The 25,861-nt window shown below is 41.1% G+C and overlaps 1 protein-coding gene and 2 non-coding genes across 5 annotated transcripts; 2 read left to right on the top strand and 1 right to left on the bottom strand.

Moving 5' to 3' along the window:
- Positions 1 to 2,059: 2,059 nt before the first annotated feature.
- On the bottom strand, positions 2,060 to 2,178 carry LOC140680209 (5S ribosomal RNA). Its single transcript, XR_012051421.1, has one exon. It is a non-coding gene; the product is annotated as a 5S ribosomal RNA (ribosomal RNA).
- A 1,372-nt stretch (positions 2,179 to 3,550) lies between these two features.
- On the top strand, positions 3,551 to 3,669 carry LOC133571148 (5S ribosomal RNA). The gene has a single exon (XR_009810305.1). It is a non-coding gene; the product is annotated as a 5S ribosomal RNA (ribosomal RNA).
- A 1,000-nt stretch (positions 3,670 to 4,669) lies between these two features.
- Positions 4,670 to 25,861, top strand: LOC133570507 (uncharacterized). 3 transcript variants are annotated; one of them, XR_012051406.1, is made up of 5 exons: positions 4,670 to 4,840; positions 5,853 to 6,083; positions 20,554 to 20,814; positions 23,529 to 23,990; positions 24,555 to 24,662. XR_012051406.1 is itself a non-coding variant. In XM_061923185.2 (4 exons), exons 1-4 carry the CDS (start codon positions 4,738 to 4,740, stop codon positions 25,604 to 25,606), a joined length of 1,647 nt encoding a protein of 548 aa, XP_061779169.1. In that variant the 5' UTR covers positions 4,670 to 4,737; the 3' UTR covers positions 25,607 to 25,861. The 3 variants fall into 3 exon arrangements, 2 of the variants coding, with proteins under 2 accessions (XP_061779169.1, XP_072772570.1); XM_061923185.2 differs by lacking the exon at positions 23,529 to 23,990 and having other exon boundaries at positions 24,555 to 25,861; XM_072916469.1 differs by lacking the exons at positions 5,853 to 6,083; positions 23,529 to 23,990 and having other exon boundaries at positions 24,555 to 25,861.

The following is a 25,861-nucleotide window of genomic DNA, read 5'->3' as shown; positions in this document are numbered from 1 at the left end:
ATCCTCCTGTCCACTGATTCTGGTAAATATGTTGTCCTGGTGCTTTTAGATCTGTCTGCTGCGTTCGACACCGTCGACCACGCCACCTTAATCACTCGTCTTGAGAACTGTGTGGGCATTAAGGGCGCCGCCCTCAACTGGTTCCGGTCGTACCTAACCGACAGGAGTTTTTGTGTAAAAGTAGACAGTTTTATGTCGTCCACAGCTCCTTTACCACATGGGGTCCCCCAGGGCTCAATCCTTGCCCCAATTTTATTTGCGCTTTACCTTCTCCCCCTTGGTTCTATTTTTAGGAAGTACAGTATTGCATTTCATTTTTATGCCGATGATTGCCAGATTTATTTTCCCATGGCACAAAATAACACGGTTCAACGTCTTATTGACTGCCTGCACGACATCAAAGTCTGGCTTTCAGCTAACTTCCTGAGCCTAAATGAAGATAAAACAGAAGTTATGTTGTTCGGTCCAAGTCGCTCTCCCTCCCCCAACGTTGACCTCGGCACTCTGACCCCGTATCTCAGCGACTCTGTCACAAACCTGGGGGTAAAGTTTGACTCAGATTTTAAATTCGAAAAACAAATCAGCAGCGTCGTTCAAAAAAGCTTTTATCAATTACGCCAAATAGCGAAAGTGAAACCGCTTCTATCAAGACATGATCTTGAGAAATTAATCCACGCTTTTATCTCGACTCGTCTTGATTATTGTAATGCCCTGTATGTAGGCATTAGCCAGGCCTCCCTCGCCCGCCTGCAGCTCGTGCAGAACTCTGCTGCTCGTCTGCTAACACAGACCCGCAGACGTGAGCACATCACCCCTATTTTAGCGTCCCTTCACTGGCTCCCTGTGCGTTACCGAATACATTTTAAACTCCTTTTATTTGTTTTTAAATGTCTAAACAACCTCGCGCCAACCTATCTCTCCGACCTCCTTCAGCCTTACTGCCCTACCCGATCCTTAAGATCAGCCGATCAGCTGCTGTTGACGGTCCCTGACACAAGGCTGAAGCTTAGAGGTGACAGAGCTTTCGCCGTTGCTGCTCCCAAGCTCTGGAACGACCTACCCCTGAGTGTTAGACAAGCCTCCTCTCTTCCTGTTTTTAAATCTCTCTTAAAAACATACTTTTATTCCATGGCTTTTAACACTGAGTGATATCCATCCTGCAATGGCGCCCCATAATACACCTGCTGTGATCCTGTTTTTATGTTTTTATGTTTTTATTAATTCTATTTTAATTACCGGTATTTATTTTTTGTCGTGTTCTGTTTGTGTTGTGTTGTGTTTGCTCGGTACTCGTTTTATCTTTTAACCTGCTCATTGTACAGCACTTTGGCTACCCCTGTGGTGAATTTTAAATGTGCTTTATAAATAAAGTTGATTTGATTTGATTTGATAAGAGGTGTGTCGTTGTGACGAGGTTGTGTGACGTGCTGCACGTTAGACGTGGGCCGGAGAGGTGTGTCACTGTTAGCATAGCATAGGTTAGCATAAATTAGATTAGCATAGGATTAGTTTAGCTTTGAGCTAGGTTAGCAAAAATTAGCTTACTGAGGCATAGTAAGGCTAGGTTAGCATTTAGCTTGGCATTTCAAAATGTGAGTGGACAGCTTTCTCAGTCTGAAGAGAGTGCTGACAGGTTGTACTGTTATCAGTTATAGAGGTAATGGAAAAGAACATGATTTATTAACGCCTTTTGACATATCAGGGACATTTAATGATCACTTGACATGCAAATTCTACATATGACACCTTTAATATTGCTAAATTAACACAACACATCAGTTCAGGTAATCCCTGCATATTTACTGCTCCTGTTGTGTTCTAATTAAATTAAGTAATTCATTTATTCATTTATACAGCACACATTCTCATATTGTGTATTAATTATGATACATTGTTGTATTGTTGTAACAGTCAAACTGGTGTTCAACATATGGACGGACTATCCGTGACTTGTGAATTTATAAAATGACATGTGTTTTTGTAAAACTGAAAGTGAAATAAAAACCATTGTTTTCTTTTGCAAGAAGTGATAAACAGCGCCCTCTGGCGTGAGTGTAAAAGCTTACAGCACCTGGTATTCCCAGGCGGTCTCCCATCCAAGTACTAACCAGGCCCGACCCTGCTTAGCTTCCGAGATCGGACGAGATCGGGCGTGTTCAGGGTAGTATGGCCGTAAGCCGAAAAACGAGGTAAAAACAACCTTTTTAAAGGTAACTCTTACAGACGGGGTGAGAGACAATTATTATTTATCTTAGAGCCTGGCGCGCATGCGTACACTAATGTGCTTTTTCTGTCTGTGTGAGGTGCAGCTCTCCATCCATTGTCTACCGCTTGTCTCTTTTGGGGTGGCAGGGGGTGCTGGAGCCTATCCCAGCTGCATTCAGATGCCACCTCATCACAGCTCTAAACACTACTTTATGCTTAGGGACCGTCAATAAATCACTATTGTCTTGAAAAATGTATATCTGCTACATCAAAACACTGACTCATCTAAAAGAAGGTAAATAATTAGTCATACCTCCTTATTGTGCATGCCCATTATTTCATAATTCTAACATATATATATCCATGTTTAATATAACAAAATAAGGATATTTTCCCAATAGTCTCCATGTCATACAATTTAGTAACCTAATTCCACTTATTAGCCGTGCTAACCTTTTAGTGTAACGCACAACTTTTTATTTTAAAATAGGGTTTTATTAAAAAAAAAAAGTTTTTTAATAAAGATCATGTGCGTGATGATATATCTTATACAGATAATTAGCAGCATTTTTATTAGCTCCAAATGAGAGTTAAGTTGGTTTTATGTTGGGTAGTCGTAGTTGTTGCGGGAGCTAAAAATGAAACCATGGTTTTCAATATTACAAATTTATATAAAATCAAATTAAACTTACATTTTAAAACAAAAAGGTGTGAAACACATTAGAGAAAACACTTCAAATATCAAGTGAATTTGGGATTTTAGGTCATATGACCAGGAATCTATTGAAAATAAACATTTATTTTTAATATCAAAATGTTTTTGATCCTATTTTAAAATAAAAGGTTAGCACGACTAATATAAAGTGGAATTTGGTTACTAAGTTGCATGATGACATGGAGACTTTTAAAACAAATAATTATTGTTTACATTAAAAAATGATTTAAATTATAAAATCAGGAACGATATTAAAAATGTAGGACTATTTATTTGACCTCCTTTTAGATGAATCAGTGTTTTGATGTAGCAGATATACATCTTCGAAGACAATAGTAATTTATTGACGGTCCCTAAGCATAAAGTAGTGTTGAGAGCGGCACCTCTCCTGCAATCTCCCCGCAGCATGAGAGAGCAGTGTGGGCACAGTGAGGGGGAGCTTCCGCTGGAGCTCCGGAGGCAAATATCCACCGTGAAAGCAACTTGACCGCCGTAGCAAAGGAAGACAATCACACAGACAGAAAAAGCACATTAGTGTACGCATGCGCGCCAGGCTCTAAGATAAATAACAATTGTCTCCCATCCCGTCTGTAAGAGTTCCATTTAAAAAGGTTGTTACTTCGTCTTTCGGCTTACGGCCATACTACCCTGAACACGCCCGATCTCGTCCGATCTCGGAAGCTAAGCAGGGTCGGGCCTGGTTAGTACTTGGATGGGAGACCGCCTGGGAATACCAGGTGCTGTAAGCTTTTACACTCACGCCAGAGGGCGCTACAAAGTGCTGAGACTACAGCTGTTGTGATTCATGTATTGCTTTAATTGCAACTATTCCAAAATAAGGGAATATATTCGGTTATTATAATACAATTCCACTTAATATTTACAACTACAGTTGAAAGTACAAACCTTTACAACAGGATTTAAAACACAAATACCAACTAGAGCAATATTTAGATTGATTTAAAAATAATGGTGTGGTCTTTTGCAGTCAGTCAACCTCGCCCACGCCTCCTACCACTCCGTCCTGCATGAAGCTGAGGAGCCACGACTCGTCTCGCTCTGATCAGGCAACTTATGATTTAAAGGGGTCATATAAGCTACTGTTTATTTACCAAAATAAGTTGTATGTCTTTGTTTTGAAAATGTAAATGTTTATTTTTATTTTCAGAATGTTGAAATAGTTGCACGGGGGGTGGGGGGGAAAGAGCTGGTTACTTGTTACTCTCGCGAGATCTGGAAAAGAGCTGGTTTGTACTTGTTTCTCTCGCGAGATCTGGAAAAGAGCTGGTTTCTACTTGTTTCTCTCGCGAGATCTGGAAAGAGCTAAATACTTGTTTCTCTCGCGAGATCTGGAAAAGAGCTGGTTAATTGTTTCTCTCGCGAGACCTGGAAAAGAGCTGGCTTGTACTTGTTTCTCTCGCGACATCTGGAAAAGAGCTGGTTACTTGTTTCTCTCGCGAGATCAGGAAAAGAGCTGGTTTGTACTTGTTTCTCTCGCGAGATCTGACAAGACTGCGCGCGAACCAAACAGGGCGAGGATAAAGCAAGATGGCGTCTGACGGTGAAGACGTTATTGCAGTCGTCACAGTTCAGTGTTCTTAATCTGTGCGTCCATGTACACATATATGTCCTTTATTACACTCTATTAAATAGAGTCATAATAACTGTTTGTATATTAGTCCGAGCGCACTTTGATGCTTCTAGAGCTAGCTTAGCTTGCTAGTTAGCTTAGCTTGTTAGCTGCTAACAAAGAGAGATGAAAACACATCGCTAAGCAGAGATCAAGTGTGAGTGTAAAGTGTTGTGATTGTGTGAAAATGTGCGAAAGAACCATAGCAGAGTACGAGGAGGAACTTTGTCCAACAAAAGAGGAGAAGGAGCGACAACATGAAAAACATCAAGTTGTGTTACACACAACAGGTTTGTTTACTTCTTACTCTCACATCTTTACTAACTTTATATTTATTATGAACACTTTTCTTCAATAGATTGTCTATAGGAAGATGAATTGTCATGTGAGGATGTTCAGACACACAATATTTATGAGAGGTTGATGTTCCTCTCAGTTTGTAACAAAGTGTATCAACATGTTTACACAAAACTCACACAGTCACCGGGGGAATATTCCAGAGAGCAGGTTAAGTGCAAACTCCTGAGTATGTAAAGCTTGAGAGTTTGACCTCCAAAAATAAGAGAGGTAAGACAAAGTCAGAGTCAGTTACCATGGTAACTGACGCTGTAAACCTAGCCTGCTAGCTGGCAGGTTTGACAAGTTATTTATGTGTGTAAAAGCTATACTGACCTGTTATTTCCTTCATATTGGTGCAGCCATTAACCTACTACAACACCTGCTACATCCACCTACTCAGTGGCCTAGTGGTTAGAGTGTCCGCCCTGAGATCAGTAGCTTGTGTCATACCAAAGACTATAAAAATGGGACCCATTACCTCCCTGCTTGGCACTCAGCATCAAGGGTTGGAATTGGGGGTTAAATCACCGTAAAAATGATTCCCGGGCGTGGCCACCGCTGCTGCTCACTGCTCCCCTCACCTCCCAGTGGGTGATCAAGGTTAATGGGTCAAATGCAGAGAACAATCCGGCCACACCTAGTGTGTGTGTGACAATCATTGGTACTTTAACTTTTTAATGTGGCAGTGATTGTGGAAAAAACAAAGCCTGATCTAAAGATGACATCTTGATCTCATACCATCTCAAACCAATTGGCCGTTCATTATTAAGTGAAATGTCTTAAAGTCGCTTAAATTTGTCTTTAACCAAGCAACACTATTTTATCCAGTTACTCGATTAATAGAAAACATTTCCAGTAGAACACTTGATTAATAACATTTTCAATAGCCACAGCCCTATATTTCATGTACGATTTAATATTTAGCATGTAGGAGTTAAAATGTGTTTTGTTTGTGTCCTGTAGACATCCATCAGCTGATTGGACACCAAGAAGAATGTCTCCCTCATCTGCAGGGGGACAGTTTCACTTTAGAGGATCCACAGCCCTCACACATGAAAGAGGAAGAGGAGGGAGAGTGTGTTGTAGGGCAGGAGGAGGATGATGTCAGCAAGTTTCCACTGACTGTTGTCTCTGTGAAGACTGAAGAGCATGAAGACAAAGCACCTGAGTCCTCACAGCTTCATCACAGTCCAAGTAAGCACAACATCCACATATCATCTAATACAATGTTTGTGACACATGTTCATCCGGGGGCCACATTTATGACTAAAGATGGAGATATACTTGCTTTTTAACACCACCATTTAAAAATGAATGCTCATCAATCATCAACAGTGTAATTGCTGGGGTGTAACCATGTGACCTAGAGGCCGTCCTCCTTACCTCACGTGGTCAAATGAAGGCAAACATTCAATATGGCTACTGTTTATTTACCTTTAGCAGCACACATGTCAGCATATTTCAAAGGTTTAGTGGTGAAGATTAGGGATGTATACCAAGTACCATTTTTTTAGTACTGGTTCCTAATTATGTCGTCCATGAGGACCGTGAAGATTCTGGACTAATGACGCAACTATTGGTATTTTTAATTCCAGCTGACTGACGTAACTATGACACGTTGTCACATTGAGTTCAGCTGCCGCTGCTACACATTAAAATCAGCTTTGAATAATGACAAATAAGGAAGCAACAACACGCAAAAGTTTGATGTGTGTGTTATTGACAAGAAGATGACATAACTGCATTTCACCTTGCACTGCACACATAGTTGACTTCTTTAACACTTCAAATAAACAGCTGTTTTTTTTTTCTTGTTTTTTTTTCTTTATTTAACCAGGTAAAAATCACATTGAGATCAAATATTTATTTTCCAAGGGAGACCTGGCCAAGAGGGCAGCAGCAAGGTTACATTAAAAACAGTAAACAACACGTAAAACATCAAATGTACAACATTAAAACTTGCTGACATAACACATGTGCATACAGACAAGGTAGACTGCAATCCTTTCACAGAAGCTTTAAACTCATTCAATGTACCGTATTTTCCGCACCATAAGCCGCCCTGGGTTATAAGCCGCGCCTTCAATGAACGGCATATTTCAAAACTTTGTCCACCTATAAGCCGCCCCGTGTTATAAGCCGCATCTAACTGCGCTAAAAGGAATGTCAAAAAAACAGTCAGATAGGTCAGTCAAACTTTAATAATATATTAAAAACCAGCGTTCTAACAACTCTGTTCACTCCCAAAATGTACGGTAATGTGCAAAAGTGCAATCACAAACATAGTAAAATTTAAAATAGTGCAGAGCAATAACATCAATAACTTAATGTTGCTCGAACGTTAATGTCACAACACACAAAATAAACATAACGCTCACTTTCTGAAGTTATTCTTCATTCATAAATCCCTCGAATTCTTCTCCTTCGGTGTCCGAATTAAAAAGTTGGGCGAATACGGGATCCAAAATGGCCGGCTGCGTCTCGTCGAAGTCATTGCCTTCCGGAAAGCTCGGACCACAGTTGTGACCGAAATATCCGCCCAGGCATTTACGATCCACTGGCAGATGTTGGCGTATGTCGTCCGGCGCTGTCTCCCTGTCTTAGTGAAGGTGTGTTCGCCTTCGGTCATCCATTGTTCCCACGCCGTTCGCAGTCGTGCTTTAAATGCCCTGTTGACACCAATATCGAGCGGTTGGAGTTCTTTGGTTAATCCACCCGGAATGATGGCGAGTGTTGTATTTGTGTGCTTCACTTGTTTTTTGACACCATCTGTGATGTGGGCGCGCATGGAGTCTATATCAACATGGAACACACAAAGGAAATGAAACGTAATACCCGCGCGCTTCTTCTTCTACGGGGGCGGGTGGTTGCTTACCGTAGAAGAAGAAGCGCTTCCTCTTCTACGGGGGCGGGTGCTTACCTTGGCAGTTGCTTACCATAGAAGAAGAAGCGCTTCCTCTTCTACGGGGAAAAAAGATGGCGGCTGTTTACCGTAGTTGCTAGACCGAAACTTTATGAAAATAAATATTTATATTAATCCATATATAAGGTGCACCGGGTTATAAGCCGCACTGTCAGCTTTTGTGAAAATTTGTGGTTTTTAGGTGCGGCTTATAGTGCGGAAAATACGGTAACAAGGGTTTGAAGTTGAATATTGGATTGTAGGTTATTCCAAGCCTTCGCTGCTGAAAACCTAAATGCTTTCTTGCCCAGTTCAGTTCTTACTTTGGGGACGACAAATTGCAGAACATTCATTGAAAAAAGATTGTGACTTCCTTGTTTCTTTGTTAAAAGACAAGACAGATAAGATGGGGTGATACCCAGAATGGTTTTGTAGATGAACACGTACCAATGATTGAGGCGTCGAGCACATAAAGATGTCCAGTTAACCATTGAGTATAACACACAATGGTGAGTAAGTTAACCATTGAGTATAACACACAATGGTGAGTAAGTTAACCATTAAGTATAACACACAATGGTGAGTAAGTTAACCATTGAGCATAACACACAATGGTGAGTAAGTTGGTGATGAATCTCAGTGCCCCGTGGTACACACTATCCAGCTTGTGGAGACAACCAGCAGTAGCATTCATGTACAACACATCTCCATAGTCAATAACAGGTAAAAAGGTTGTTTCCACCAATTTCTGTTTCACAGTAAAAGAAAAGCAAGACTTGTTTCTATAATAAAATCCCAGTAAAAGTTTCAGTTTTCTTTACAACATACTGAATGTGTTCCTTAAAACTCGAGTGGTCATCAATTAAAAATCCTAAATATTTCAAAGCAGATACTAACACAATTTGTTGCCCATTTCTTGTTCAAATGTTCTCACACAGTGCTGATCTTACAGTTTTTGATGTGGTAAAGAACATGTTTTTTCTGCATTTAAAAGCAGTTGAAGATAGCAAAGTTGTTCTTGTACTCTGTCAAATGCATGTTGTAGATATTTAAAGGCCTCAGCAGGAGTGGGTGCTGTGCAGTATATGACAGTATCATCAGCGTAGGAATGGAAAGTTGAGTTCGGAATATTCTGTCCAAGATTATTAATTATTAATTTATAATGGGCCCAACACAGAACCTTGAGGGACACCCTTTTTTTCAGTTGCAGTACTTCCGAGAAGGAACCCTCTATCTGAACAGCCTGAGTTCTGCTTGTGAGGTCATTTGCAAACCATCCAACTGCTTGCTGAGAAAAACCAATAGCTGAAAGACTTTGATTAAAATGACATGATCAACAGTATCAAATGCCTTTGAAAAGTCAATAAAGAGAGACAGACAGCACTGCTTCTTGTCAAGAGCTTCAGTTACATCATTTATAAACTTCATAGCAGCAGTAACAGTACTTGGATTTCTGCCAAAACCTGACTGAAATGGTGACAGAATAAAGTTGGTGTCCAAAAAGTCTTTTATCTGTTCACTGATAAGGGATTCAAGCACTTTTGCCAGAACAGAGAGTTTAGAGATCGGTCTGTAATTATTTAGATTACTAGGGTCACCTCCTTTTAATAGGGGGATTACAAGGGCAGATTTCCAATCCAAGGGATTTCATTTGAAATTAGAGTAAGGTTAAAAATGTGAGTCAGTGGTCCAGCTATAATTTCAGCTGCCAACTTTAGGAAGAGCGGCTCCAATTTATCTGAGCCAGCTGGCTTTCTAGGTTTAAGTTGTTTTCGAGCCCTCATGACCTCTGTTGTGGTAAAGGGCGTAAAATTAAAAACCTGGGTATTTTCAACGGTTCTTTCCGGAGTTAGCGGAACTTCAGTAGAGTTGTCCGAATTATAGAGAAAACCAGAGGAAATAAAATGATTATTATAATGACTACCCATTTCTCTTCTGTCACCTACTCTGACGCCATCAACAAGTATACTAGGTGGGAGATTGACTGAATTACAGCAGGCGGACAAAGATTTGATGATTTTCCAAAACTTCTTTGGGTGTTTGAGGTTTTCAGTTGTTGTGGAGAAATACAATTCTAATTTTGACTTTCCGAAGGAGAGAGGTAAATTGTTTTCTTAATTGTCTAAAATTCAACCAATCTGCTTCTAACCCTGACTTGCGTGCCCTGGCCCAAGCAGCATTACGCTCATGCAATACATCTGACAGGTCCGATGTAAACCACTGATTGTCACGTCCTTTAACCCTACATTTTCTAAAAGGGGCATGTTTGTTCACTATACTCAAGAAGTTTTCGTGAAAATATTTCCAAGCCAGTTCAACATTATCAAAAAGAGCAATTCTAGATGCAAGTCATGTAAAAAAGCTTGCGTCTCAAATAATTTAATATAATGTTTTTCAAGAAGACGAGGCTTGCTTTTAGGAATCCTTGTGTCTCGCACTACTGCAATCACACAATGATCACTCACATCATTAGGGAAAACACCAGATGCAACACATTTAAAGGGCATATTTGTTAGAATTAAGTCAATGAGTCTAGCTTTTTGAGGGCATTTAGGATTAGGTCTTGTAGCTGAGTTAATTAATTGTGTTAAATTTAGAGATTCACACTGTGCTTTCAAAGAGTCAGACACAGATGTGAGCCAGTCCCAGTTCAAATCACTATTTCATTGTATTTCAGTTGAGACAGAAGCTTCACAAGAGTAGATAGGGAATTACTAGGGGCAGATGGAGGCCTATAACAACCCACTACCATAATGTGGTGATTTCTAGCTAATTCAATTTCAAGTGCTAACAGTTGAAGTTCTTTACTTACTGATTCAGAGAGCACTAATTTAACATCAAACCTCTGCTTAATATATATGGCCACTCCACCACCTTTTCTTTGTCGGTCAGTACGATAGACATTATAGCCATGAATGTAAATATCTTTATCAAGCACAGATTGTTTAAGCCAAGTTTCAGATAAGACTACAATATCAGCATTTGTTGAGTTTATCCAGATCTTTATCATATCCAGTTTAGGGAGTAAACTCCGAACATTGATATGAATAATCCCAAGACCAGATCTAGTTTTAAAATCCGCAGGTGTAAAACATTGTGTAGGTGTATCAGGGCCTGGATTAGTCTCAACATTTCCTGAGAGCAATAACAATAATATAACTAAACATTTGCGCTTAAAGTTACCATCTTTTGAGTTGGTCTTTAATCTGTGAAAGTAAGTGCTCACAATAGGGGAGGATGCAGTAATGTTGACGTGATCTGTCAAAACAAGGAAACAATAAGAATGAATGGACTCTACCATAGTATGCAGCCTTTTTGTTTTGTCCAAAGTCACAGAAATCTTCAACTGAGATAAGGCCGAGGTTATTTTGTATTTTCTATGATGAAATGTCAAATTATCAAAGTTGTCATCTTGAAGTAGCATAGCTCGTGAGCGGGGTGACCAGACCAATTTAGGACACCAGTAAAACCACACAAAAGTATAAAACACAATATAATAATTTGTGACATAGCGAGAGGAGAAGTTACACTTGTTTTACCATTTTTGAAGATGTTAGCAGACAGGGCTGAAGACTATCAACCAAGGCCGATGGGTGGAAGCCCGTAAACGAAGCCACTGGCTGAAGGCAAACAGCAGGTCGATGGAAGGCTAGTAGGCAGGTCGATGGTGGAAGGCTGGTAGGCAGATCGATGGTGGAAGGCTAGCAGGCAGGTCGATGGTGGAAGGTTGGTAGACAGGCCGATGGTGGAAGGCTAGCAGGCAGGCCGATGGTGGAAGGCTAGCAGGCAGGCCGATGGTGGAAGGCTGGTAGGCAGGTTGATGGTGGAAGGCTAGTAGGCAGGTCGATGGTGGAAGGCTAGCAGCAGTCAGGCCGATAGTGGAAGGCTAGCAGCAGTCAGGCCGATGGTGGAAGGCTGGCAGGCAGGCCGATGGTGGAAGGCTAGCAGCAGTCAGGCCGATGGTGGAAGGCTAGCAGCAGTCAGGCCGATGGTGGAAGGCTGGCAGGCAGGCCGATGGTGGAAGGCTAGCAGCAGTCAGGCCGATGGTGGAAGGCTAGCAGGCAGGCCGATGGTGGAAGGCTAGCAGCAGTCAGGCCGATGGTGGAAGGCTAGCAGGCAGGCCGATGGTGGAAGGCTAGCAGCAGTCAGGCCGATGGTGGAAGGCTAGCAGGCAGGCCGATGGTGGAAGGCTAGCAGCAGTCAGGCCGATGGTGGAAGGTTAGCAGCAGTCAGGCCGATGGTGGAAGGATAGCAGGCAGGCCGATGGTGGAAGGTTAGCAGCAGTCAGGCCGATGGTGGAAGGATAGCAGGCAGGCCGATGGTGGAAGGTTAGCAGCAGTCAGGCCGATGGTGGAAGGATAGCAGGCAGGCCGATGGTGGAAGGCTAGCAGCAGTCAGGCCGATGGTGGAAGGCTAGCAGCAGTCAGGCCGATGGTGGAAGGCTAGCAGCAGGCAGGCCGATGGTGGAAGGCTAGCAGCAGTCAGGCTGATGGTGGAAGGCTAGTAGCAGGCAGGCCGAATAGTGCTAGCTGTCTGCTACTACTACCTGAACAGGTGGATTATAGGCAGTGTTGGGTTAGTTACTGAAAACCAGTAACTAGTTACAGTTACTAGTTACTTTATTTCAAAAGTAACTCAGTTACTTACACCAAAAAGTAATGCGTTACTGAGAAAAGTAACTATTTAGTTACTTATTTTTTTCTCCCTTTTTTTTTTAAGGCTCCCAATAATGCCCTTTTAGCCTTCATTTCAGTACTGTTATTGCACTGGAGAATAATACAATCTGTTGATCAACTTGACATGCATTTGCATTACTGAACTCTGCTAAGCAATGTGGTCTACATTCAACACACAAAGACAAAGATATGTTTCAAAGGGCCAATTTATTTCAGGCCACAACAAATTGACAAAACTATTTGAAATAGCTGCAACATAACATACATAAGTAACAAACTGCATAATAACAACATAGCTTTAAAGCTGGCTTCACCCAAGGAAGGCACACATGACATACACAAAGCCTAACCAGGCATTTTTTTCTCTCAAGGAATTGTGAAAAAAAATCATGTATTCAGGAGATCAACACTGTACTGAAGCCCAGAACACTCTACGCATTTCCCCAGTTTTAGTTTAGAGATAAGGAAAGATTGGCCTGGCCCACTAGCATCATTAGAGTGATGTGATAATCAAACACTTTAGAAGTCTAGAATGAAAGAGTATATAAGAGAATTGACAGTGTGTACCTTCAATGATGAGCAGAGGCAGAGTTTGGAGTGTTTTCTTTAGCTCGCTTTCCATGTTTATGTACTCTCTGTCCAGGTACTTGGAACATGTTTTCCGTGCCATTTGTTGTTTGACGCCAGTATCATGCTAATTAGCTGCCTGAAAATGGGTGACTCCACTGTAGAAATAGCCTGCATGTCTTCTAGCACATACAACATTGATAGAGCAATGGCTCTATCAATGTTGTCCTGGCTAGCAGTGCCTCGTTAAAATCCTTAGGTGGAGGTGAAGTGGCATCGGAGTCTGTGTCTCTCTTTACTAGCTTCATCAAAGCATGTTGCTTATATGACGTGGCAAAGTTGGGAGAGTGGCCGTGCCAGCAATCTGAGGGTTACTGGTTCAATCCCCACCTTCTACCATCCTAGTCACGTCCGTTGTGTCCTTTAGCAAGACACTTCACCCTTGCTCCTGATGGGTCCTGGTTAGTGCCTTGCATGGCAGCTCCCTCCATCAGTGTGTGAATGTGTGTGTGTGAATGGGTGAATGTGGAAATAGTGTCAAAGCGCTTTGAGTTCCTTAAAAAGGTAGAAAAGCTATACAAGTATAACCCATTTATGTAGCTGTTTCAGCAGATTTGAATTGCTGTTTTGGGCAGTATTCCCGGGCGCGGTCACTGCTGCTGCTCATTGCTCCCCTCACCTCCCAGGGGGTGATCAAGGGTGATGGGTCAAATGCAGAGAATAATTTCACCACACCTAGTGTGTGTGTGTGACAATCATTGGCACTTTAACTTTAGGGGCAGCACGGTGGAAGAAGGGTTAGTGCGTCTGCCTCACAATACGAAGGTCCTGAGTAGTCGTGAGTTCAATCCCGGCCTCGGGATCTTTCTGTGTGGAGTTTGCATGTTCCGCCCGTGACTGCGTGGGTTCCCTCCGGGTACTCCGGCTTCCTCCCACCTCCAAAGACATGCACCTGGGGATAGGCCCCTCCCACCTCCAAAGACATGCACCTGCAGTGTTTCCCACAGGACGGGCATCTATTTGTGGTGGTGTGGTCGGGTGGCGGCAGCGGCGATGCCCAAGAAGAACGCGGAGTTGGAATATAATTACAACATTTTATGTACATATTTATATACAGATTTGAACAATTAGTGATTCACTGAAATATATTTATTAATTGTGGTTCTTACAAAAAATATATCTTATAAAATATAAAAGCTAAAATGTCTCTTAAAGCTCTGCCCCTTTAATTAGTGAATACTAAATAATTTAACTTTAGCCTGCTACTACAACCATATTATTTACCAGCAACATGAAGTGAAACAGAGGCAGAGGTGTCCTGCCACAGTCAGTCAACCTCCTCCTCCTCCTCCTGCTGCTGAACAGGTCGCACCTGTGGTCCGGACTGTAGGCCTACCTCCTCTCCAAGTCGAGCCCTTTTCGGCCGTTGAAAATATTTTTCTATACTCATCTGTGTGAAGGAGTGAACATCCAACATTAGAATTTATTACTAACGAGCAGAACCGCTCTATGTACAGTGCCGTCTAACCTTAAGCGGCAGCAGCTCAACACATGCAGGGTTCAACGTTAAGGTTTTTTCTACTTGCCCGACTTCTCAAATCTACTTGCCCCAATATTTTTACTTGTCCTGCCTAGGTTTTTTTCTGGCTGTGTAGTGCTCATGGCTTATATCTTACTAAAATCCTTCCCGTTGACTATTTACAACACTACACAGTATTTATTATTATTATTATTTATCTATAATTACATTTAAATGGCATTGCATACATGTAAAATTAAATGCTATTTCACATTATTTGACCAGTAGCAGTTACACCCATCTGAACAGGTCAGCCACCTGTTTAAAGCCCGATCACAGTTGAAATCTTAAAATGAAGGGCCTTTAATGGCCAAAACATTAACCTGGACAACATTTTAACAGCTGGTTGGCTCAGATTTGATTCTTTTCATTGCATTCACATGCTGCAGTGGACAGTGGACAATTTAGCTTCAGTCCATGTGTGTTTATTGACAACATGGTTATAACCTGGACACGTTAGCTCGTCGGTATTGTAACACGTGACTGTTACTACGTGCGTCTGCCCCGGGCCACGAGTCAAACAGCGGCGGTGTTAATGAAGCAGCGTCAGGCTGCTCACCGTCAGTGAAACGCTCGGTGAAATCACGGATTAACGTTAAATATATGACGAGCCGCGAGCGATGCAGCTATAACCTATCTACAAGTGATGGGTTGATGAGGCGTCATGAAGCGTTTCGACACATTGCAAAACTGTATTGATACTGTGTCGATACTGTGTCACTAAATACTGACATCTGCTGGACATTAAAAATCCCTACAGGCAACCTATGGACCGACTCAACTGACACTGATTTTATGACCTAGTACAGTGGTTCTCAAATGGGGGTACGCGAACCCCTGGGGGTACTTGAAGGTATACCAAGGGGTACGTGAGATTTTTAAAAAATATTCTAAAAATAGCAACAATTCAAAAATCCTTTATAAATATATTTCTTGAATAATACTTCAACAAAATATGAATGTAAGTTCATAAAGTCAGTGAAGCACAAGCTCAGGTTTGTCACTAAAATGTCTGTCAAAAAGAACTGTGAAAAGAAATGCAACAATGCAATATTCAGTGTTGACAGCTAGATTTTTTGTGGACATGTTCCATAAATATTGATGTTAAAGATTTTTTTTTTTGTGAAGAAATGTTAAGAATTAAGTTGATAAATCCAGATGGATCTCTAATACAATCCCCAAAGAGGGCACTTTAAGTTGATGATTACTTCTATGTGTAGAAATCTTTATTTATAATTGAATCACTTGTTTATTTTTCAACAAGTTTTTAGTTATTTTTATATCTTTTTTTCTAAATAGTTCAAGAAAGACCACTACAAATGAGCAATATTTTGCACTGTTATACAATTTAATAAATCAGAAACTGATGACATAGTGCTGTATTTTACTTCTTTATCTTTTTTTTTTGCAACCAAAAATGCTTTGCTCTGATTAGGGGGTACTTGAATTTAAAAAAACAAATCACAGGGGGTACATTGCTGAAAAAAGGTTGAGAACCACTGACCTAGTATATACAATAATATAAACCAAGTCATTGTATTTCATTTAGGATTATTTCATAACTTCATTTAAATAAAAATATATTTTTTGTCTTTTTTAGACACAGTCAATAAATAATGTGAACATGTATCATAACATGGAAATCTAAGAGAACGTGTTGTGAATGAGGATGCTTGTGGACCTGGAAATTATTATTTAATTTTTTTTACACATTTTTATTTAAAAAAAAACAGTTTTTTCAACGTATTCAATTTTAGACGCTTTCTCTTCTTAGTTATTATTTCTCCGGCTGTAGAAAAGAGCCGCTCACAGGGCACAGAGGAGGCGGGAGTGCGACACAGTTCGCGTATCGGTCACGTGACCAAAACAGCTCATGATCGGTCACGTGACTTTCAAAAAGCGGTACGCGCACCGACACAGGGTTTCGCTCTTTGAGCTCGACGCATGCGCCGATGCATCGGTGTTGCCGGACCCATCACTACTATCTACCTATAACCTGTAAAAATTAAGCAATGCTACCACGCTAGCAAGCGTTAGCTAGCCGACTATGAGCCACCAAGCTGCTAACTGTCGCCAAAAGGCACCATTTAAGTTTTTTTCCCCATGGCATCCTGGATCAAGGCTTTCAGCAGCTTTTGGACGTTTGAGGTAGAAACGTAGGAAGCGCCATCATTATGAAAAGTAGCCGGCGAGTATTTTGATTCCGTCCGTCCGTCCCTCTTCTTCTTCTTCTTCTTCTTCTTCTGGCCCACCAGGTGAATTAAGTGCTATTGCATAGTGCATAGTAGGCTACTGCCACCTACTGCACCTGAGGTGTAACTACAAGCAACATTCACAGACAGTCCCATTGCTTTTATGAGCGGTCGACCGAGTCAAAAGCCGAAAAATCCATTTGTGGCGGACGTAATTCTTTCGTGGCGGGCCGCCACAAATAAATGAATGTTTGGGAAACACTGTCTGTATCAAGCACAGATTGTTTAAGCCAAGTTTCAGATAAGACTACAATATCAGCATTTGTTGAGTTTATCCAGATCTTTATCATATCCAGTTTAGGGAGTAAACTCCGAACATTGATATGAATAATCCCAAGACCAGATCTAGTTTTAAAATCCGCAGGTGTAAAACATTGTGTAGGTGGATCAGGGCCTGGATTAGTCTCAACATTTCCTGAGAGCAATAACAATAATATAACTAAACATTTGTGCTTAAAGTTACCATCTTTTGAGTCGGTCTTTAATCTGTGAAAGTAAGTGCTCACAATAGGGGAGGATGCAGTAATGTTGACGTGATCTCTCAAAACAAGGAAACAATAAGAATGAATGGACTCTACCATAGTATGCAGCCATTTGGTTTTGTCCAAAGTCACAGAAATCTTCAACTGAGATAAGGCCGAGGTTATTTTGTAGCTGCCACTATGATGAAATGTCAAATTATCAAATATGTCAAACTGTGCATCTTGAATTAGCATAGCTCGTGAGTGGGGGTGACCAGACCCATTTGGGACACCAGTAAAACCACACAAAAGTATAAAACACAATATAATAATTTGTGACATAGTGAGAGGAGAAGTTCCACTTGTTTCACCACTTTTGAAGATGTTAGCAGACAGGGCTAAAGACTAGCAACCAAGGCCGACAGGTGGAAGCCCGTAGACGAAGCCAATGGCTGGAGGTAAACAGCAGGCCGATGGAAGGCTAATAGGCAGGTCGATGGTGGAAGGCTAGCAGGCAGGTCGACGGTGGAAGGCTAGCAGGCAGGTCGATGGTGGAAGGCTAGCAGGCAGGTCGATGGTGGAAGGCTAGCAGGCAGGTCGATGGTGGAAGGCTAGCAGGCAGGTTGATGGTGGAAGGCTAGCAGGCAGGTCGATGGTGGAAGGCGAGTGGCGCGGTTGGTAGAGTGGCCGTGCCTGAGGGTTCCTGGTTCAATCCCCACCTTCTACCAACCTAGTCACGTCTGTTGTGTCCTTGAGCAGGACACTTCACCCTTGCTCCTGATGGGTCGTGGTAAGCGCCTTGCACGGCAGATCCCGCCATCAGTGTGTGAATGAGTGAATGAGACGGGATGAGTTTGCTAAGTACAAAAATGAGTCGAAATTTTTGAATGAAATAAACTGCTGTTCTAAATGTGTCCTCTAGATGTCGCAATAGCAATTCTTTGTATCTTTGTAGATGATGCTACATATGTAAAACACAACTAAAACACATGATGTTAGCGCACCAGTCGGGGAAAATGAACAAACTACATCAATAACATCCTGTAATTTGATTTTGATATTATTTATTTATCTTGATAGATTGAAAATGAACACCAATGAGTTGACTGATGAACATTATCACATAATTCATTCTGAAAGTGTAAAAAAGGACAACTAAAGATATAATACTATTGTATGTAAAAAAAACAAAAAAAAAACATGATTTGTACATTTTCAGAATGTGTTTGTTCTATTTTTAAACAAAGAAAACAATCTGCAATTGTCTTTATTTTTACGTTATCTTGCCGTAATTTTACCAGTCGGGCCAACTTGGAGTAGATCTTCCTCCATGTGGCCCCCATCTAAAATTAGTTTAAACACCCCTGGCCGAGTTCTTCCTGCGAAAAGCAGATACGAGAAAAAAATCTAATTATTAAACAGAATAGATCCCTAAAGATTTGTTGAGTAATATCAAAGATTATCCATCGGTGGCGTTCCCAGACATGTGGAACTATTTTGAGTTCCAGACGTCATTCTACGCCACAAATTGTGGTTAAGTTTAGAGATAAAGTTTAGGTGTCATAGACCGTATACAGAATAAAATATTTACACACTTTATATCAGTGAGTGTAAAGTTAAAGGACAACATTATCACCAGACCTATGTAAGCGTCAATATATACCTTGATGTTGCAGAAAAAAGACCATATATTTTTTTAACCGATTTCCGAACTCTAAATGGGTGAATTTTGGCAAATTAAACGCCTTTCTAATATTAGCTCTCAGAGCGATGACATCACAACGTGACTTCACATCTGGAAGCAATCCGCAATCTGCCCAAATCAGCTCTGTTATTTTCCGTTTTTTCGACTGTTTTCTTGTACCTTGGAGACATCATGCCTCGTCGGTGTGTTGTCGGAGGGTGTAACAACACGAACAGGGACGGATTCAAGTTGCACCAGTGGCCCAGAGATGGGAAAGGGGCAAGAAATTGGACGTTTGTTCCGCACACTTTACCGACGAAAGCTATGCTACGACAGAAATGGCAAGAATGTGTGGATATCCTGCGACACTTAAAGCAGATGCATTTCCAATGATGAATTCAAAGAAATCTGCCGCCAGACCCCCATTGAATCTGCCGGAGTGTGTGAGCAATTCAGGGACAAAGGGCCTTGGTAGCACGGCAAGCAATGGCGGCAGTTTGTTCCCGCAGACGAGCGAGTTAAACCCCCTGGATGTCTTGGCTCACACCGTCCCTTATGCCACCGAAGATGATCAAGAGAAGAATATCGACCCTAGCTTCCCTGGCCTGCTGACATCAACTCCAAAACTGGACGGATCAGCTTTCAGGAAAAGAGAGCGGATGAGGGTATGTCTACAGAATATATTAATTGATGAAAATTGGGCTGTCTGCACTCTCAAAGTGCATGTTGTTGCCAAATGTATTTCATATGCTGTAAACCTAGTTCATAGTTGTTAGTTTCCTTTAATGCCAAACAAACACATACCAATCGTTGGTTAGAAGGCGATCGCCGATTTCGTCCTCGCTTTCTCCCGTGTCGCTGGCTGTCGTGTCGTTTTCGTCGGTTTCGCTTGCATACGGTTCAAACCAATATGGCTCAATAGCTTCAGTTTCTTCTTCAATTTCGTTTTCGCTACCTGCCTCCACACTACAACCATCCGTTTCAATACATGCGTAATCTGTTGAATCGCTTAAGCCGCTGATATCCGAGTCTGAATCCGGGCTAATGTCGCTCTAGCTTGCTGTTCTTTCCGCCATGTTTGTTTGTATTCACTATGTGACGTCACAGGAAAATGGACGGGTGTTTATAACGATGGTTAAAATCAGGCACTTTGAAGCTTTTTTTAGGGATATTGCGTGATGGGTAAAATTTTGAAAAAAACTTCGAAAAATATAATACGCCACTGGGAACTGATTTTTAATGGTTTTAACCATTCTGAAATTGTGATAATGTTCCCCTTTAAGAATGCCTCAATCATTGCTGCCTTGTACTTATAAAAAAAACTTGCTCCTCATCAAATTTCCAAGTCTGTTTTTGGACTCACTTTTGAATTAACTTTAGTGGCTGGGACAAAAGGAAGTATTTCCCGTGTTTTTATTGGTTGTTTTGTTACACTCCTTTAACACAACACACTAAAGAACACAAATAATGTCATTGTGTTAACAGTGTCAGTCCAAAACTATTTCTATTCTCTCTTTATTTTATTTACTTATTTACCCAACAGACGTTCAACAGCCCTTTCACATTAAAGAGGAAGAGGATGATCCACAGCCCACCTACATTAAAAAGGAAGAGGAGCATCCACAGCCCACCCACATTAAAGAGGAAGAGGAGGATCCACACATGAAAGAGGAAGAGGAGGGAGAGTGTGTTGTAGGGCAGGAGGAGGATGATGTCAGCAAGTTTCCACTGACTGTTGTCTCTGTGAAGACTGAAGAGCATGAAGACAAAGCACCTGAGTCCTCACAGCTTCATCACAGTCCAAGTAAGCACATATCATTTTATTCTCAGGGCATTCAATCCATCACAACTGGACTGTTCACTTTGTCTTAGAAGACTCATCCAAGTAGGCTTCATCACTTCATGCTCATACACTTCAAGTCTTAAATCTAATCATTGGAATTTAGAGGGGAACTGCACTTTTTGGGAATTTTTCTATCGTTCACAATCATTATGAAAGACATGATGGTGGATATATTAAAAAAAGTAAAAAAATCACATTCTAATTAGGGCTTGGCGATATGGCCATTTATTAATATGTGGATATGTTTAGGCCATGTCACGATACACCATATATATGTGGATATGTTTAGGCCATGTCACGATACACCATATATATGTTGATATGTTTAAGCCATGTTGCGATACACCATATACTGTATATATGTGGATATGTTTAGTCCATGTCACGATACACCATATATATGTGGACATGTTTAGGCCATGTCACGATACACCATATATATGTGGATATGTTTAGGCCATGTCACGATACACCATATCTATGTGGATATGTTTAGGCCATGTCACGATACACCATATATATGTGGATATGTTTAGGCCATGTCACGATACACCATATATATGTGGATATGTTTAGTCCATGTCACGATACACCATATATATGTGGATATGTTTAGGCCATGTCACGATACACCATATATATGTGGATATGTTTAGGCCATGTCACGATACACCATATATATGTGGATATGTTTAGGCCATGTCACGATACACCATATATATGTGGATATGTTTAAGCCATGTTGCGATACACCATATACTGTATATATGTGGATATGTTTAGTCCATGTCACGATACACCATATATATGTGGACATGTTTAGGCCATGTCACGATACACCATATATATGTGGATATGTTTAGGCCATGTCACGATACACCATATATATGTGGATATGTTTAGTCCATGTCACGATACACCATATATATGTGGATATGTTTAGTCCATGTCACGATACACCATATATATGTGGATATTTTGCCTTAGCCTTGAATGAGCACTTGATGCATATAATCACAGCAGTGTGATGATTCTATGTATCTACATTAAAACATTCTTCTTCATACTGCATTAATATATGCTACTTTTAAACTTTCATGCAGAGAGGGAAACCACAACTAAGTCTATTTAGCAAAAGTGTATTTATTAAACAGTTATTAAGCAGTGGCACAAACATTCATGTCATTTCAAAACAGAAAGTGCAAGACTGTCAAAGACATTTTTAAACAAGCCACTGTTTCCCACACATTCATTTATTTGTGGCGGCCCGCCACAAAATAATTACGTCCGCCACAAATAGATTTTTCGGCTTTTGACTCCCTCGACCGCTCATAAAAGCAATGGGACTCTGTTTGTGAATGTAGCTTGTAGTTACAACTCAGGTGCAGTAGGTGGTGGTAGCCTACTATGCATTGTAACTCCGCCAATAGTACTTAATTCACCTGGTGGGCTCGAAGAAGAAGACGACGACGACGAAGTAAAAGAAGAACGGACCGACCGGATCAAAATACGAGGGTAAGACGTCTTGGCAAACAAGTTCAAAAGTGGTCCGAACCTGTGCAGTGTGCAACACCGACTCGGATTTTCTTAATTTTTATTTTCGGGATTTGAATGCATTTATTTTGAAAGGACAGCTGGAGAGAGACTGGAGAGGGGGGATTGACGCGGAGCAAAGCGACTGTCAGGTGGAATCGAACTGGGTCGCCGCAGCGGGTGCTCTACCAGATGAGATAGGTTATAGCTGCATCGCTCGCGGCTCGTCATATATTTAATGTTAATCCGCGATTTCACCGAGCATTTCACTGACGGTGAGCAGCCTGATGCTGCTTCATTAACACCGCCGCTGTTTGACTCGGGGGCCGGGGCAGACGCACGCAGTAACAGTCACCTGTTTTCATACCGACGAGCTAACGTGTCCAGGTTATAACCCTGTTGTCAATAAACACACGTGGAGACGGTGCTTCAGGTACTGCAATAATACTGAAGCTAAATTGTCCACTGTCCACTGCAGCATGTGAATGCAATGAAAAGAATAAAATCTGAGCCAACCAGCTGTTAAAATGTTGTGCAGGTTAATGTTTTGGCCATTAAAGGCCCTTCATTTCAAGATTTCAACTGTGATCGGGCTTCAAACAGGTGGCTGACCTGTTCAGATGGGTGTAACTGCTACTGGTCAAATAATGTCAAATAGCATTTAATTTTACATGTATGCAATGCCATTTAAATGTAATTATAGATAATAATAATAATAAATACTGTGTAGTAGTAAGTAGTATAAGATATAAGCCATGAGCATTACACAGCCAGAAAAAAAACCTAGGCAGGACAAGTAAAAATATTGGGGCAAGTAGATTTGAGAAGACGGGCAAGTAGAAAAAAAGCTTAACGTTGAACCCTGCATGTGTTGAGCTGCTGCCGCTTAAGGTTAGACGGCACTGTACATAGAGCGCTTCTGCTCGTTAGTAATAAATTCTAATGTTGGATCACTCCTTCACGCAGATGAGTATAGAAAAATATTTTCAACAGCCGAAAAGGGCTGGACTTGGAGAGGAGGTAGGTCTACAGTCCGGACCACAGGAGGTATTATCAAAACGGTGTAGACACTTAGAAATCTCATAAGGAAAGTGAACAGACGTCCATCAGTGTGAAAATTAATTTGCTTCCAATACTTCCAGGCTTCAACTAGTGCCGCAGCTGGCTGAGGCAGTAAGAGAGGGTGAGGAGGAAGGGATAGTAAGTACGCAGGGAGATGTTGTAGGAGAGGAGGAAGACAGGCAGCATGTAGAGCCAGCTAGGGTGGAGGCAACAGGTGAGACTCAGAAAACACTGAGAAATAAAGCAGGGTCAGATCAGAAATGCACTTTTCTCATGAAAAGGGTCCTATTTTATATTCTTATGTGCCTTATAGAGAGGACCACGACAAAACATTGAGCGACTGGGTTCGATCCATCCATCCATCCATTTTCTACCGCTTATTCCCTTTGGGGTCGCGGGGGGCGCTGGAGCCTATCTCAGCTACAATCGGGCGGAAGGCGGGGTACACCCTGGACAAGTCGCCAGCTCATCGCAGGGCGGGTTCGATCCAGTATGGCTAAAAATGCCCCAATTTAAGTCATGGCTGTATAACACCCAGCACGGTAAGTTTAGTATCTTTATTGATAAAGTTAAAGTTAAATGATTTAGTATGCACTAATTAAAGGGGCAGAGCTTTAAGAGACATTTTAGCTTTTATATTTTATAAGATATATTTTTTATAAGAACCACAATTAATAAATATATTTCAGTGAATAACTAATTGTTCAAATCTGTATATAAATATGTACATAAAGTGTTGTAATTATATTCCAACTCCACGTTCTTCTTGGTCATCGCCGCTGCCGCCCCCCGACCACACCACCACAAATAGATGCCTGTCCTGTGGGAAACACTGATATATATATATATATATATATATATACATATATATAAATGCTGTTAAATGTAGCTTTGATGTGGCAAGCTACTTTTGCAGTGTAGCTTGTAGTGTAGCGTGCTACAATTCTCTGAGGATAGCTTAGCTCCATTTAATTGAGAGTAACTTGTAGCTTAGCTTACTACATTGTCCAGGTAGCTTGCCCATCACTGTCTATTTGGCCTAGCTCACATGTCAATAGTTTGAATACTGCAAACTTCAATACAGTAACACCTCATTTGTTCTGCAGACGTCCAGCGGGTGTCAGCGGGGAGTCATGAAGAGGAGTGGCACACCAGTGTGGGACAGAAGGAGCTACAGGCCCCCTCCCACATTAAAGAGGAGCAGCTTCATGATGAAGATGAAGCTCAGTCCTTACAGCTTCATCACAGTCAAAGTGAGGAGAACAGAGGGGCGGAGCTTGTAAGTCAACACATCACAGAAGCTGATGGAGAGCATTGTGAAGATATCAAGTCAGAACCAGACAGCATCTTTGCTCCACTGTCAGACATGGACCACATGAAGTCACACTCTTCTGATCACAGTGACCACATCCAAAAACATTTGGAGAGTAAAAATGACTCTAAAGGTGATACGAGACATCACACTAACAACAAACACTTTGACTGCTCTGAATGTGGGAAGTCATTTAGACTAAAAATTGATTTTACAAGACACATGAGAACACATATTGGAGAGAAACCTTTTACTTGCTCTGTTTGTAAGAAGAGTTTCTCCACAAAACCTAACATGACCACACACATGAGAATACACACTGGAGAGAAACCTTTTACTTGCTCTGTTTGTAAGAAGAATTTCTTGCAAAAGGTACACATGACCACACACATGAGAACACACACTGGAGAGAAACATTTTACTTGCTCTGTTTGTCAGAAGAGTTTCTCCAGTAAGCGAAATATGACCACACACATGAGAACACACACTGGAGAGAAACCTTTTGCTTGCTCAGCTTGTGCTAAAAGATTCTACTCTAAGAATGAGGTGATATTACACATGAGAATACATACTGGAGAGAAACCTTTTACTTGCTCTGTTTGTAAGAAGAGTTTCTCCATAAAGCGTAACATGACCACACACATGAGAACACACACTAGAGAGAAACCCTTTACTTGCTCTGTTTGTAGGAAGAGTTTCTCCAACAAGCATCACATGACCAGACACATGAGAACACACACTGGAGAGAAACCGTTTAATTGCTTTGCGTGTGTTAAAAGGTTCAGGTTTATGTATCAGGCCAGTAAACACAAGTGTGTAACAGTCATGGAAGCTGCAGGGATGTAAAAACACTTAAACAGTGATTGTGCTAAATGTAGTTTAAAAACACAGCATGTTTAATAAGAATGTATATTTGATGTTGTATGTAGTGCTTCTCATCTTCTAGTCTTATATGTTGTCCTGTACTTACTTTTTAAGTTGTGTGCATGTATTGAATATTATATATGTAGCTACTATTTTATTTTATTTTCTCATTGTTTAAAGAGATGGCATCTTATTTAAATTTGTTTTTTTTTGTGTCTTATAAAATCACACATTTTT

This window comes from Nerophis lumbriciformis, linkage group LG28 (assembly GCF_033978685.3).
Source record: "Nerophis lumbriciformis linkage group LG28, RoL_Nlum_v2.1, whole genome shotgun sequence".
NCBI classification, from domain to species: Eukaryota; Metazoa; Chordata; class Actinopteri; order Syngnathiformes; family Syngnathidae; genus Nerophis; species Nerophis lumbriciformis.
Note: the sequence above shows the minus strand (reverse complement) of the source record. Positions and strands in the feature narration are given on the sequence as shown.

Excerpts from the sequence above, each read along its gene's own strand:
- LOC133570507 (XM_061923185.2), top strand. The coding sequence starts at position 4,738 with ATGTGCGAAAGAACCATAGCAGAGTACGAGGAGGAACTTTGTCCAACA. Across the intron at positions 4,841-5,852 it reads AGTTGTGTTACACACAACAG|ACATCCATCAGCTGATTGGA; the intron begins GTTTGTTTACTT and ends TGTGTCCTGTAG. Across the intron at positions 6,084-20,553 it reads ACAGCTTCATCACAGTCCAA|ACGTTCAACAGCCCTTTCAC; the intron begins GTAAGCACAACA and ends TTTACCCAACAG.